This window comes from Cebus imitator, unplaced genomic scaffold (genome assembly GCF_001604975.1).
Source record: "Cebus imitator isolate Cc_AM_T3 unplaced genomic scaffold, Cebus_imitator-1.0 Scaffold111, whole genome shotgun sequence".
Lineage (NCBI taxonomy): Eukaryota > Metazoa > Chordata > Mammalia > Primates > Cebidae > Cebus > Cebus imitator.
The window spans coordinates 1,719,137-1,735,119 of record NW_016107426.1 but is presented as its reverse complement, the minus strand read 5'-3'; the positions used below and the strand labels follow the sequence as shown (position 1 = coordinate 1,735,119).

At 38.5% G+C, this 15,983-nt stretch overlaps 1 protein-coding gene across 6 annotated transcripts in view; it reads right to left on the bottom strand.

Moving 5' to 3' along the window:
• VPS8 (VPS8 subunit of CORVET complex) overlaps positions 1-15,983 on the bottom strand; it is a 240,631-nt gene that overhangs the window by 149,084 nt on the left and 75,564 nt on the right. For all 6 annotated transcript variants that reach the window (XM_017538380.2, XM_017538382.2, XM_017538384.2 and 3 more), the window contains 2 exons: positions 12,373-12,419; positions 3,247-3,469 (listed from right to left, as the gene is read on the bottom strand). In XM_017538380.2, coding sequence (XP_017393869.1) covers positions 3,247-3,469; positions 12,373-12,419 — 270 coding nt within the window. The remainder of the gene's footprint in view (positions 1-3,246; positions 3,470-12,372; positions 12,420-15,983) is intronic.

The window sequence follows — 15,983 nt, the reverse complement described above, 5'->3', positions numbered from 1 at the left end:
CCACAACCTCCGCCTCCTGGGTTCAGGCAATTCTCCTGCCTCAGCCTCCTGAGTAGCTGGGGTTACAGGCACGCGCCACCATGCCCAGCTAATTTTTTTTGTAGTTTTAGCAGAGACGGGGTTTCACCATGTTGACCAGGATGGTCTTGATCTCTTGACCTCATGATCCACCCGCCTCGGCCTCCCAAAGTGCTGGGATTACAGGCTTGAGCCACCGTGCCCGGCAATAGTTCTACAAATACTTATTGAACACATATTCAGATCCTCTCTTAGGCATTGGTAATAAAGTGTTAGATAAGATAAATCCAGACCTAGTCCCCACACTTATAGAACTTAACATTCATGTTAGACACTCACCAAAAGGAGGTAGGGGTACCAAATGACGTGTGAGTTAAGGCTTGGGGAAGAAATGCAATCACACAAGTAATTCATTATTTACAAATGTGGTAAGTGCTATTAACCTGACTTGGTCTGGAGTATTCAAAAAGTCACCCCTGAAGAAGCAACATTTAAGCTAGGACCTAAAGAATGGATATGTGTGACCCACAAGCAGAAGTGCAAACTAGAAATTCTGTGAGAAGAAGCAAGAGTAAGGATGAAGGACCTAATGCGGAAGTGACCTTGAAGGATGGAGAGAAATCTTTGAGAAAATATTTAGGAAGATGACTAGATATGAGTTTGAGTATACAGTATGCTCTATTCTGTCCCTATGACAGTTACACAATACTATAAACATTGGCAAGAGAAGAAGGGCAGAAGTTGGCAAGGGGGAGGCGGAGAAGTAAGAGGGAAAATGGAAGTGAGATGTGCTGGGAGGGTCTTTCTAGAGGCCTGTTCTGGGGCCTCTACCACTCTCTCTCCCCCGTCTCAGCCGGCACCATCATCATACATCTCTTTACTGATGACCAACACATGTACTGCTTCAGCCTTAACGTCCCCTCTAACCCATACATATATCTAACTACTTAATTTGATATCTTCACCTGAATGTCTAGTAGCTATCTCAAAATAAAATGGCCAACCGGAGCTCCTGATCTGTCTCTCAAACGCAGACCTGCCCTAGTCTTGCAATCTTCTCAAAGGAATCACTATTCACCCTGTTTCTCAAACCAAAAACCAGGCATCCTCCTTGAATTCTCTCATTCCCACACTCTCACACCCTCACATCCCAATTCATCAGCAGATCAATTCTATCTCCAAAACATCCAAAATCAGGCCATCTCTCTTCCTCTCACTGTTACCATCTCTGGCCAGAATCACCTCCTGCACCAGCCTCCTGACTAGTCTTCCTGCTTCCTCTACACTTGGCCCCCACCCCTCATTCTGTTACCTCTAAAGCACAGGGTGCTCTTGCTTAAAACTTTCTAGTGATTTTTGTAGCACTTAGAATAAAACTGAAAGATCTAAACCTTGCCCTGCAAGATCCACCTCTATACCAAGCTCCAGATATGCTTCCTTTTTTGTTACTTGAACACCCAAGACAAAAATTCTCTTTTTTTCACATTAGCTGTAGCTTTTACCTATAACGATCTTCTCGTCCAAGATAATTGCATTACTGATTTCTTCTTGTCATTCAGCTTCCAAGACTCAATACTGCCTCCTCAAAAAGACTATCTATAATTAGCCAATCTAAGGTGTCCTCTCATTCTCTCTCCACCATATTTCCCGATTTGATTTTTAACATAATACTTGTATTTAAATATTTTCTGGATTTGTTTTACAGTGATCTGTTCTCTGTCAAACCTTTCTGCTAAAATGTAGGTTTTATGAGAGGACAAGCCTTGTTCACAGGGATACTGAAGCATCCTCTGAGCATGATGTTCAGTAAATGCTTCTTGAATTAATGAACAGAGGCTGTTAAGAGTAAATAAAATAAGGACTGAAAAATACCATTTGATGTAGTGGACAAAAAGGCCACTGTTGGCTCTAGTAAAAGTCAGATTGAAGAGTTATTAGGATGTAGGGGGAAAAAATGAATACAGCAAAAAACCTAGACAATGCTTAGTGACCTAGGAGGAAGATGGGGAGAAGGTTTGAAACGGAGACATAAGAAACTAAGGGGAAAATTCTGAAATTGTTGTTTCACTAAAAAGGCTAGTATAGGCCGGGCGTGGTGGCTCAGGCCTGTAATCCCAGCACTTTGGGAGGCCGAGGTGGGTGGATCACGAGGTCAAGAGATCGAGACCATCCTGGTCAACACGGTGAAACCCCGTCTCTACTAAAAATACAAAACATTAGCTAGGCATGGTGGTGCGTGCCTGTAATCCCAGCTACTCAGGAGGCTGAGGCAGGAGAATCATTTGAACCCAGGAGGCGGAGGTTGCGGTGAGCCGAGATCGCGCCATTGCACTCCAGCCTGGGCAACAAGAGCGAAACTCCATCTCAAAAAAAAAAAAAAAAAAAAAAAAAAAAAAAAAAAAAAAAAAAAAAAAAAGAAAAGGCTAGTATATTTACATGGTATTGGGGTAAAGCTGAAAATATTATAAAAAGAAGAAACTAATTTTTTTTCCTTTATGTGATAGGTAGGCATGACAACATGCTTTCAAATCATCAGACCTACTGTCAGACTATGAGGAATATGCCAAATTACCCACATGACAGAAAAACAGGTATAAAAGAAGATCTGGCTTTACTTTGCAAACTCACAGTCGTTCATAAAGAGCTCCCAGAAATAAAATAATCATTCTTCCAAATCCTTAATTTCTATGTGAAGTCTTTCTCAAACATCGGCTGCCTGCTCATACTAAGAAGCTCTATAACTTGCCTCTTATCCCGTGCTCTACACTTCAAAACTCTGGGCTTACACACTAGCTCTTTTTTGAAATGGTATCATCTTTTTCAAGGTAAAAATATTCTGTTATTCATGAGAAAGCAGCCACAGTTGAAATTCACTTGCTCAATGAAAACTACATTAGTCAACAAACAAACTGCTGAAAAAGGATCAGTTAACAAGCATTTACAGAGCAACTTCTAAATCTAAACTCTACACTAAGTGCTCTGGGGGACGTCAAAGAAATAGAAGACGACATAATCCCTGGCTTGCAAGGCACTTACAATCTAGCTTTCACTTAAATACAGTCCTAGGAAAGTACTGACAAAGGTAAGTTTATAATACATTTTACCAAAAGTGCTCAAGAAATAATTACGGTTTTCAGAAGGCAGAGTCAGGCCTGATCAGTGAAGTAAATACAATCAATAAAGGAATGTAGCTTATTTCATAAGTTAGTAGACTGTCTATAAACTCACCTGCTGAATATCTAGGCTGGTGATATCCATATGTACAATGAGAGCTTCCACATTTTCCATTAATTTTTTATCTTGGAAATGAACAATCAAGTCTTTCATTACTTGGGGTGTGATTCCCACCAATTTATCACTTAAAATATATGGCTCAAGGCACTCCAGAAATACTCCTTTGGCCACTGAATTCTCACTTAATTTATCATACATTTGACTAAATAAAAGATCCCTGTAACAGAAAGGGGGGAAAAAAAACTTTTAGGAACATGCCAAGTATCCATTAAATTTAGCCTCCCAAGTATATCTCTTTTCCCTATTTCAGCTTACTCATGAGTTTATTTAAAATGGTAATAATATTCACATAGAGCTTTATATTGTAAAAAATTTATATAATCTCAATTAATCCTCCCAACGCTTCTTTAACAAATAAGAAAAGGTAAGATAAATTGTTTGCTCACAGTGACATATCTAACAAACAAGAGAGTCAGAATTTGAACCCAGCCTTCAGGCCTAAATCCTGTGCTCAGTCTATTGCGACACATTGCTTCTTGAAGACAACACTGACATGGGAATGGATAACTGGGTGGACATAATGAAGCAGGAAAAAAACGCAAAAAGGACTACTCAGGCTTTCTCCTTCCCTCCTTCCTGCTACTTAAATAGTCCTAGCTGACCTGCACAGTCAATATGCTTCTTTGTCTAGCTATAACTCTGCATCCCAAAATGTTTGGCTAGTGATTATTCATGGAAGAAGAAAAAAGAAAGCTTAATACTTAAAACATAAACCTAGAAACAATTTTATTGCAGAAACAAAAATTGTTTTGTTTTGTTTTGAGACAGAGTTCTCACTCTGTCGCCCAGGCTGGAGTGGAATGACGCGGTCTCAGCTCACTGCAACCTCCGCCTCCTCCCGGGTTCAAGCAATTCTCCTACCTTAGCCTCCCAAGTAGCTGGGACTACAGGCACGTGCCACCACGGCCAGCTAATTTTTGTATTTTTAGTAGAGACAGGGTTTCACTATGTTGGCCAGGCTGATCCCGAACTCCTGAGCTTGTGATCTGCCTGCCTTGGCCTCCCAAAATGCTGGGATTAAAGGCATGAGCCCCACACTTGGCAAAAACTGTTTTAAATTACTTTAAATGTCAACACCATACACAATGTTTATTCCACATTTCTGTAAATAACCCATACATAATTTGAGTTATACTGAGCATAGACAGAATTCTGAATTGTTTTCATACATTACATAAGCATTATTCTAAGTTGCTATTTATTCTTTGAAATTACCATTTTGTCTAACTCACAATGCTTCAATATGTTGAAAATCAGAATTTACTTAAGTGTTGCTGTACTGTTAGATATATTACTTATTTCCAGTATTTTGAGTGATACTACAATAAACATCTACATGTAGTCTTTCCCATTTGAGGGCTTAATTCCTGAAAATCATTCAACTTTTAGAAATTTAAGTGAAAAGATAAGAAAAAATCCGTGGCACTTGAAATGTGCTATTAAATTATCTTCAAAAAGCATCACAGCATCAATTGATGCTGCCATCTGCAATATATAATCATACCAGTTTCACTAGATAACAGTAATTTTGGTTTTTCTCCCCTGACAATTTAATAATTCTTTTATGAATGTTCAAATTGAGCATTTTCCATGTTTTCACTTATAAATTGTATTGCCTTCTATCATTCACTTGTTTATTCCATTTTTTAAAAAAATACAAAAACTGCTTAAATTTTATTTACCTGTTGAGATTATTTACTTTTTTCTAAATGTGTAATTCCTTTATATGTATGTCATGTCAGTTGTGGAAAGTGGTCAGTGGTTTATTCACAGGTGTGGTCTTTAATGACAAATTCCACAAAAACGTCAAGGAAGCTCCTGAAAGGACTAGGGTTGGGCTTTGCCTCATCTTGAAGTCGTGGAAAAGACACTAGCCACAACTGCACCAGAACTACACACCTCCCTTCAATTAACAGCACCTGCAATATTTGGGGGAAAATCCATAGCCATTTATTTCTTTCTCAAATGTGCAAATGTAATTTTACATAATTTTCCCCCTTCATTTCATATTTATCAAAATATTTTCATGTCAGTTTCATTTGCAGCAGTAATTCATTGGCCGGGCGCAGCAGCTCACACCTGTAATCACAGCACTTTGGGAGGCCGAAGCAGGTGGATCACGAGGTCAGGAGTTCAAGACCAGCCTGACCAATATAGTGAAACCCCATCTCTACTAAAAATACAAAAATTAGCCAGGCGTGGTGACACATGCCTATAATCCCAGCTACTCAGGAGGCTGAGGCAGGAGAATCGCTTGAACCTAGGAGGCGGAAGTTGCAGTGAGCCCAGATCGCGCCATTGCACTCCAGCCTGGGTGACAGAGTGAGACTACGTCTCAAAATATAATAATAATAATTCACCATATTTTTGCGATGACCAATTACTAGCCAAGCAAAAGAAATGGTGATTAATGGAGTTTTACTGTAAGAAAGAAAAAGAGTAACAAGATAACTAATGATTCAAAGAAAATGTGAGATTTGCTAGTCCTTGTGCTCTGTAATGTGCTGTTAAAAGGAACATGCTAAAAAAGATAATTATATACTTTAGTTCAGTACAAAACACCTTAGGGAGAGAATTAAAGAGAGCTAAAAATTCAGTAAAGGCTACACAAGTTAAATAAGGCACTCCTGGGACAAATGGCATGTAATGCTGGTAAGATTAACGGCAAAATCACACATTTCTTTCTTAACCAATCAGAGGCTGTAATATAAAGAAGCAAGAAAAATAAGGCTCAGCAATTCCCATTTGCATCTCTACCTTAAAATAAAAAAACTGTTTAATTCAATGACAGATTTTCATCATTCTGGGAGAATATTTATTAGTGCATCAGGAAAGAAGGGAGGTAAAAAAGTACATACAGGCCAGGCAGGATGGCTCACGCCTGTAATCCCAGCACTTTGGGAGGCCGGGCGGGGAGGCTCACGCCTGTAATCCCAGCACTTTGGGAGGCCGGGCGGGGAGGCTCACACCTGTAATCCCAGCACTTTGGGAGGCCGGGCGGGGAGGCTCATGCCTGTAATCCCAGCACTTTGGGAGGCCAAGGCAGGTGGCTCACTTGAGGTCAGGAGTTGGAGACCACCCTGGCTAACATGGTGAAACTCCGTCTCTACTAAAAATACAAAAATTAGCTGGGTGTGGAGGCACGGGCCTGTAGTCCCAGCTACTGGGACGCTGAGGCAGGAGAACTGCTTGATCCTAGGAGACGCAGGTTGCAGTGAGCCGAGATCACACCACTGCACTCTAGCTTGCGCAGCTCAGTGAACCACTATCTCAAAAAAAAAAAAAAAAAGAAAAGAAAAGAAAAGTACATACAAAAATTTTAACTCTCATGTTTCTTTCTATATTGAGGCATTATTCCCCAGGGTGCTGACTTGGATTACTAGAAGGGCTGACTTCAGAACTGCTGTTATTGCTTCAAGCTCAGCCTCGCTATGGCCAGTGTAACAGAAACTCCATCGTGAGTAACAGAGGACCAAAGAGATCTTTCTACAAACTTCACTTTATAATACTGCTCACATTAAAGATATTTTTGAAGTTTATAATTTCTAATTTCACAGGGAGGACAGCTGTTAAATTTAACTTTGTACATTATCAATTTCCTACTTTTTTAAATGTGAAGAACTGCTTTGGTTATGAGATAATTACAAATTTAGAACCATTTGATGGGAACAAGGGCATCAATTCTGACACTTGCCAGTCTACACTAAATATATAACCAGAACCAAGTAAGTAAATTCCCACCAAATACAAGTGGTATTTAATAAATCTAAAGTTGATTTGGGCTGGTTTCCTTATTTGTAAAAGTAAAAGCAAAATTCAAATGAATTTTAAGAAATTATGTTCAAAATGCTCTGTTTGCTGACACAAGCACCACAGTTTGGAAAGATTTCCTTTAAAAAGGCACATGGTGATAGTTAAACAAACTGTGAATATACTATAAACTACTGGCCTGTATACTTTAAAAGGGTGAATTTTATGGTATGTGAATTATATCTCAGTATAGCTATAATAAAATTAAAACAGCCTTTTTTCCCCTGGCTTTGATATTAGCTTGGCGTGAAAGTAATTGCAGTTTTTGCCTAACGACAAAATTCTCAATTACTTTTGCACCACCCTAATAAAATTTTAAACATTCAGTTCCTGGACAAGTCTTGATATTTAAGATCTTTCTGTTTCTCAAACAATAGTCCTGATGTTGAACAACATTTGTTCTCTTTGGATTTAACAGAAACATTTTTGGTTCAGATGCAGACATCACACCGGCCACTGGAATGATGGCTTCTGAACAACTGTCAATATTGTTTACGGTGATATAAACTCAAAGTGCGCAGTATCATCTATGAAGAGCACCAATTTGGCTTTTAAAATAACTTCTTTTTTGCTATATAATTCACATATAATTACATAACACCTATTTTTAAACAACGTTCAAAATTATAATTATGGTTTACATAAACTCTGGATCTATTTTCAAAGTAAAACTGGTACTAGGGCTATCACATATATGCTAATATATAGCCTATATTTTGTATAGGTAAAATGACAAATCAGAAGTATCCTACAAAAAGCCTTAAGACATTCTGTGTCTTTTGTCCAATACTGAAAAAAAGTACAAAAAACCAAATTGAAGTGAAATTGTGGAACAGAGATCAAATTATGAAAATAAAGTATAAGTCTTCAAAAACAGACTTCCTGTCATGTCTGATATTAAGTAATTTACAAAAGACTCTAATGCCAAATTGTAGCCAAAATAGATGTCCATAAAAATTTAGTAATATTTAGCCAAAATAGATGTCTATAATGTATTTAGCCCTACAGAGAAAAACAAATGTGATTACTGCCACATCGTAAAAATGATTTTACATTATAAAAGAATTATTAAATATAAATAGGAATACACACGTATACTAGTTTAATTAATATTACTGAAGGGTATTGAATTCTCTGAGTTATGAAACTATGAGGTAACGGTGATTACAGTGTAATAATGGTGGTGGCACTAAGTCAAAATTAATTTCAGAGCATGTATTATGTTTACAATTTCACCCACATAAGAAACAACATAATATGTGAAAATAAAAGGACTGCCTAGAAAAACGATGTACTCAATCAAAGACGTAACATAAAAGGAATCTGGGGAACAGGATTGAGTGTCTGAGTAGTGACCCTGGAAGTGGAAGAAGTTCACTGAAATTGGCTGGCTGAGTACTAGATTACATTTTGTAAGACTGTATTTGTATTATGCAAAATCTGAGCATTCCTTAAAGCAATGTTAATGTCACAGATACTTTGCAAATATGGAAATGTAGAAGAGAAGACTCTAGACATACATAGGACCAAATGTCACAAAGGATAGGATAAAGAGTGTCCAGTTTAAGAGTTTAAGGAGAAAAATACTATACTGGAATGAAGCTACTTCTATCTGACAATCCTCTGCTACAATGTAGCACAGCGAACTGATCATTTTTAACCTTATTATCTATGGCAACTCTAAGAAAATACATTTTTTTTTTTTTTTTTTGAGATGGAGTCTCACACTCTGTTGCCAGGCTAGACTGCAATGGTGTGATCTCGGCTCACTGCAACCTCTGACTCCCTGGTTCAAGGGATTCTCCTGCCTCAGCCTCCCAAACAGCTGGGATTACAGGTTTGTGCCACTACATCCAGCTAATTTTTGTATTTTTAGTAGAGATGGGGTTTCACCATGTTAGCCACAATGGTATTGATCCCCTGACCTCATGATCCGCCTGCCTTGGTCTCCCAAAGTGCTGGAATTACAGGCGTGAGCCACCACACCCGGCAGAAAAAATATTTTAGAACTCTACCATTTAAGTGGTTACACTGAACTGTTTAATTAAACATAGAATTCTTACATCTAATAAATCTTTGGTCGTTGCATGTTTGAAATGGAAGGGAACTGAAAGCTGGTCTAGGTGGAAACTGTCTATCAAATGGCTTATTCAACCTTTCCTTCTAAGCTCAGGCCCACATACAGAAGAATCTTAACATTCTGATGAAAAAGAAAAGCCAGTATGGTGAGAAGCAAGCAAGCACAACTCAGATCCAGAACAAAGGAGGGAACATTTGACCCAATGTCTGGCTTCACAGCCCCAACCTTTCCCACATCTCTTGGGAATGCTGCCCTCCCCCTTTTTCTCCTGTTAGAACCTAAAGACCAGAAGTAGGGAAAGAAACAAGGAGGGAAAGAAAGAGAGAATATGAACACATATGCTGGAACTTCTCCCAAGCAGAGGCAAGATCTAGTACAATCTAGGCTTCAGCGTTAGAAAGCAGGATTGAGAGAGAGAGGGAAGCCATATGCTGTTTGTCCTGTGGTCCACGGAAAACGTCCATGCCCTTGATCCAGGACTGTGTATGTAACAGCAGGAGGAGGAAGAAAGAAAAGAGCTATGAAAAGAACCAGGAAGAGCTGAACGCGGGAAGAATTCTCCTGCTCTTGGAGGTGAGGAAGATATACTATGACTGCTCTTGCTATTATTCCTCTCTGAGACCTCCAACAGCGAATATTCTATTTGTTTCTCACACAATAAAAAGAAAACATGCTAAGAAATCAGGAAAAATTAAAGAAGTTGACAAAAACAAAGAAATAATAAATAGATCCCAATTGATGAAAATCTAAACCAGATTTTATCTTCTACGTTATACGCTATGATTTAATACAGAAATTATTGCATTCTCAGCCAGTCAATAGGTGAAATAAAGTTAGAGAATATTCCCTTTTCAAATCATATAAAAAAGAAAAGCTTAACTTCAGAATATTTTAGGGAATAACAAAGTGTTTTGGAAAAACATAATCCATTTTTTTCTTTTTCCCTCTATAATCTTTCATCTTACGACTGTTAGGCCCAATTCAACTATACGCCACTGTGACAGTATTCTAGTATTCAAGATAACGATCCCAAGTCACCCTGCAAACCAGGAGGCAGGGCTGCTTCGTCAGTCCAACCCTCAGGCATTGAACAGCTACTTTGTGCCAGGTACCATTCTAGGTGGAAACAGTCCATTTTATAAAAATAAGCCTTTTTACTCTAAATAAAATGTAGTATTCAGGTACTTCACTTCATCTCATTTACAAATTAGCTCAATTTGAAGATCAGAGTTGATTCCAGTACTTATTAGTATCAGAAATACCTCTATACCTCCACTTCCTCATCTGAAAAAAAGGATAACGTTATCTCTCTTTACACTGTATTTGCAAGGGTTAAGTAAAATGTGTAAAACTGATTCATAAACTATTAAGGCTACTTTAAAAATACAAGACATGTAACAAGAAATTGAGTGTGAAAGGGAGGTAAAGAGAAAACTAATTTGAAAAAAGATAGGGCAAGGTTAGCAGATAAATCACGGCATTTTGCTTTCTAGGAAACCATGATTTGACTACACAATCACTGTCCATCAACTAAAAGTAAACTAGCTATTCAAGAGACACAAAGATATTTCTGGCCCTGACACCTGAAAGAGATTTCTCCCGTACGCCCTAGGCATAAAGAAGACAATGAGACAATGTGTAACATAAAGTAATGTTCTCAACAACATCCGAACTCTAAGCACAACGTGTTTCACGAACTAGAGTTAAAATACTGGAATAAATTTGAGCCTCAGGTAAGCAGAACTTACCATAGCTCTCTATGACTTAATCAAGGTCTGACATAGCAAATTATTGCCCGCTTGATAACCTTTACTGATACTTCAAAGTATAACCCAAACTTTTATGAATCAGGCTACTAGCATATATATAAATTCATGAGCCAAGTCGTGTTGCATAGGATTTTGGGAGTATCTACATTAAATCTTCACATTTCTTCTCTATCACTTAGATTTGTTCTCTATCACTTAGAAGGTGGTACAGGTTGGTTAGTTTATTTTCTATTTTATTTATTTTTGAGACAGGGTCTTGTTCTGTCACCCAGGCTGGAGTGCAGTGGTACAATCATGGCTTTGACTTCAAGTCAAGTCAGCCTTGACTTCTGGAGCTCAAAAGATCCTCCTGAGTGGCTGAGACCACAAGCACATGCCACTATGCCCAACCAAGTTTTTACACATTTTTTTTAGACACAAGCTATCCCTATATTACCCAGGCTGGTCTCGAACTCCTGGGCTCAAGGGATCCTCCCACCTCGGCCTCCCACAATGCTGGGATTACAGGGGTAAGCCACCATGTCCAGCCAGGTTAGCTAGTTTATATAGTTATGATTTAAACTAACAAAACCTAATCAAGAGTGTATTTATACTGATTTATTTTAAACAAAACAAAAATAGTACCACATAGGCATAATGTATCTAGCCTTTTTTGAGTAGTATAATTGTTCATCTAGTGATGGTTCATGAAAGTATATACACCAGGCCAGGCATGGTGGCTCACGCCTGTAATCCCAGCACTCTGGGAGGCCAAGGTGGGGAGATCACAAGGTCAGGAGTCGGAGACCAGCCTGGCTAACATGAAGCCCCGTCTCTACTAAAGATACAAAAAATTAGCCAGGCACGGTGGCACACATCTGTAATCCCAGCTACTTGGGAGGCTGAGGCAGAACTGCTTGAAGCCGGGGGGGGAGGTTGCAGTAAGCCAAGGTCAGATTGTGCCATTGCACTCCAGCCTGGGTGACCGGGCGAAACTCTGTCTGAAAAAAAAAAAAAAAAGTATATATACCAAAAAAAGGAGAGAGAGAGAAAGAGTGTGTGTGAGTGTGTGTGTGTGTGTGTGTGTGTGTGTGTGTGTGTGTGTTTGTATATACATACATATAAATAACACACTTTTTGCTTTTAAAGCCCGTAAGTAGTATTGCTCTTTTGTTAGTTATGTTCTTTACCTCCAATATCCTGCCATGCAGACAAATAAATGACATATCCTTAGCATCTGTCTTGGAAAAGTTAATTTTATTAGGTAAATGAACTGAAAACTGTTAAAGAATCAAATTTCTATAAATTAATATTTTTAAACCTATTCAGGCAAATTCTCAGAATTCATAGCAATGGTTTATACATAAACAAGAGGCTACCTGGGTTCAAAATAATTGAATCTGACAGAAAATGCATACTCACTTTCGCTGCAGCAGAAGACAGTAATCAACTATGACAGGCACCATATCCTGCAGAGGAACCATAAAGAAAGCGTCAGCCCCGCAACCCTGTCCAGTGGCTCACGGATAATGACAGCAGTCTGCTTAAGATGCTATTATATTGTTAGGAGGATAGAACTTTATATTATGCTTTTGGTAAGCAATTTGGCATTATGTGTCAAAGTCTGAAAAACAGAACATTTTGACCTAGTCATTCTATTTCTGGAAGTGTACCCTACATGTGTTTAAGAATAAAAATTATTTTAATGCATTAAGGTGTTCATTGCATCTTTATAACAGAGGAAGCAGAAGAAGGAGAGGAAGGGAAAATGGGAAATAAAACAATGAATTAAATTCAACAACATGGGAAAATATTAAGTAAATTTTGTTATTTAAAATACTAGATATATCTTACAAGCTTATAAAGAGTTACAGTATCATTAAAATAAATACTAGGTGAAAATATGTTATTTGTCTCACAGATTTGTAAAGAAAACTTGCAAAGAAAAAAGAAAAGCAGAATAGATCAAATTGATAATGGGATCCAGCTGGTCCTGCTGGTGGCTCAGGTGATTAAGGTTACCCATATTTGGTCACAATCCTCCAAATCTGCTATTTTAACATGATTTAACTTCTCAGTTTCATAATATTTTTATTGCTTTAAATTCATCATGTACAGACTCATATCAAGTAAATGGCAACCCATGATTTTGGCTCTTTTCAAAGGAAAGAGTCTGCGGGAAAACAGTAGCTTATTATGTATGACTCGACACTGTCAAGCAACCAAGCATCAAACTTCAGCAGCATTCTTTCCTTTTCTGCTGGCTACAGGGAAATGGTTTCCTTTTAAAAACCCTGGAGGGGTTATGTTCTAGGCAGAAATCTCATCACGAGGGAGAAGGCGCTATGTGAAAAAGTGCTCTACATACTAACACGCGTCTGATAAAAAGGTCAAAACTAAGGAACTCTTATTATTCGAGAGGTGACTATGGAAGGGCTACAATCCTGCAAGGATTACAGGGCTACTCCTGACCCACCCTGCTTCCTTTAATTTTGAATATGACTCATGACTACATTTAGATTTGATTCTTCAAAAACAGGAAGGAAACTTATAGATTTGGAAAGTGTTAGAGCTATATCAAATCTCAGCCCTGAATGAGAAGACAGTGGGCTAGGTAACAGGGAGCTGGTGGCAGGAGGACTTCCCTAGAAATGCTAGAGAAAATAAACATCCTTTCAAATCCACAGCTGAGCTCCTGAGCCAGTAAGGGCAATACCCAGGTCTAAAAGTAAAAAGGGAACTGAAAACCAGAACAGGAAGTTCCCAGCTGTTATTGACCTTACCCCGCAGGTTTGTTGGTCACGGAAGAGCTTGGGTTTTAATGCCAGAAAGCAGCTGAGGCCTTAAACCCTTTTAAACAAAGGGAACGGAAGCAGAGGACCTTCCTAAAACTGGGATTCTTAAAAAGCTGCATCCTCAAGGAAAGGAAATTAGAAAAAAAAAAATCTGCCTGATGAGATAGGAGATGACAGGGAAGTTTGTCTGTCTCAGCCGGGGCTCAGAGAGGGCAAATTTATACTCACCAAGGATCTGTAACAAAGGCCCTGTCTACGGTAGAGCTGGGATTTGAATTTATGCAATCTCCTTAGCATAGGAACAACTGAGCCAAGGGGTTCACATAAAAAGTGATCCTGAAAAAGGATATTCCTCAGAGACTTGAAAGAAACAAGTTCAAAAACTCCCCAGAGATCGCCCCAAACACAGGTAAAATAACTACCGATAAAGTTCTATTAAAGATGTGCTCAAAATAAAAAATTTGAAAACACTTCATTAAATAATGCACCATACACAAACGTCTGGAGGAACTACGAAGAGCAGTAGTATACCCCCAAAACTTCAAATAATGTAATTATCAGGTAGAAGCTATTTTTTAGGTATATGTAAAATAATTAAGAGCATAAAATAAGGAATTAAGTGCCAGCACTAAGTACTACGGATAGACTATAGAGTTTAATGGAGTGTGAATTCATCAGATTCGTGCACTTAGATCACTGTGGTGACTGCATGGTAGGAGCATCCGAAAAACCAGACTGGAAACGAAGGCTGTTACAGTCATCAAAGAAAAAAATGATGGACTACACGAGGGTAGCGACAGCAGGTATAAAGACAGCGGACAGAATTATTTATAACCGCAGGGTTTGTTAACAGATCGATCATGGTTTGCAAGGCATTGAGAGAAGTCTGTAACTCCTAGGTTTCTGTTTTAAGTGATGGCTGAATGAAGAGGTCACGAAATGAGATAAGCAACGTGGGAGGAGGTGTTAGAAGGAAGAAGCTAAGTACAATCTGGTGCATGGCAGGTTTGAGGAACACCTTTACTGTGATGTTGAATAACAAGAAATTGAGTATAGTAATCTGAGCAATGATTTAGTTCTTCCTTCTTGAAAGCCTATATCCTGTAGACATCTGTGACTGTGTGCCCTTCTGATTTTAGACCTCAGTGACTTTTCCTGAATCCATCTGTTTCTATCCTCTGACCATTTCATAAATATCGGTCTTTCTAAAGATTCAGTCCATTGTTGACTGCTTTCATCTCTATTGTCCTTGGACAATTTTATTTCTATTTATTGCTTCCTCTGATAACTCAGAAATCTGAAATTCTAACCTAGATATTTCTGACTGACCAGGCGTGGTGGCTCACGTCTGTAATCCCAGCACTTTGGGACTCCAAGGTGGCCAGATCACCTGAGGTCAGGAATTTGAGACCAGCCTGACCAACATGGAGAAACCCTGTGTCTACTAAAAATACAAAATTAGCCAGGCATGGTGGTGCACGCCTGTAATCCCAGCTACTCAGGAGGCTGAGACAGAAGAATCGCTTGAACCTGGAAGGCAGACGTTGCGGCGAGCCAAGACTGCGCCACTGCACTCCAGCCTGGGCAACGAGAGCAAAACACCATCTCAAAAAAAAAAAAAAATTCACAATTACATAAAAGGAATTATACTTCATGACCAAGTGAAGTTTATTCCAGGATGCAAGACTGGTTCAATTTTCAGAAAACCAGTTATAATGCACCATATCAATAGCCTAAAGAAAAAAAAAATCACATGATCATGTCAATTACATTAAAAAAGCATCTGACAAAATCCAATATCCATTCATGAAAACCCTCTTAGAAAAATTGTAATAGAGGGAGAACTTCCTCAACTTGATAAACAGTAACTACAAAAACCTACAGTTAAAATTATACTTCATGGTGAAAATTTGAATGTTTTTACCCTAAGACTGGGAACAAAGCAAGGATGTCTGCTCTCACCTCTCTTCAATACAATGCTAAAGTTTTAACCCCTGCAACAGGCAAGCAAAGGAAAAAAAGAGCACACAGTTCGGGAAGGAAAAATAAAACTGTCTCTGTTGGCAGATGACATGACTGTCCACATAGAATATCCCAAGGAATCTACAAAAAGCCTTCTAGAATAAATGAGTTCTACAAGATTGCAGAATATAATATAAACATTCTATATGCCATTACTGAACATATAAATCCAAAATTAGAATTTCAGTACCATTTATAACTGCTAAAAAAAAAAAA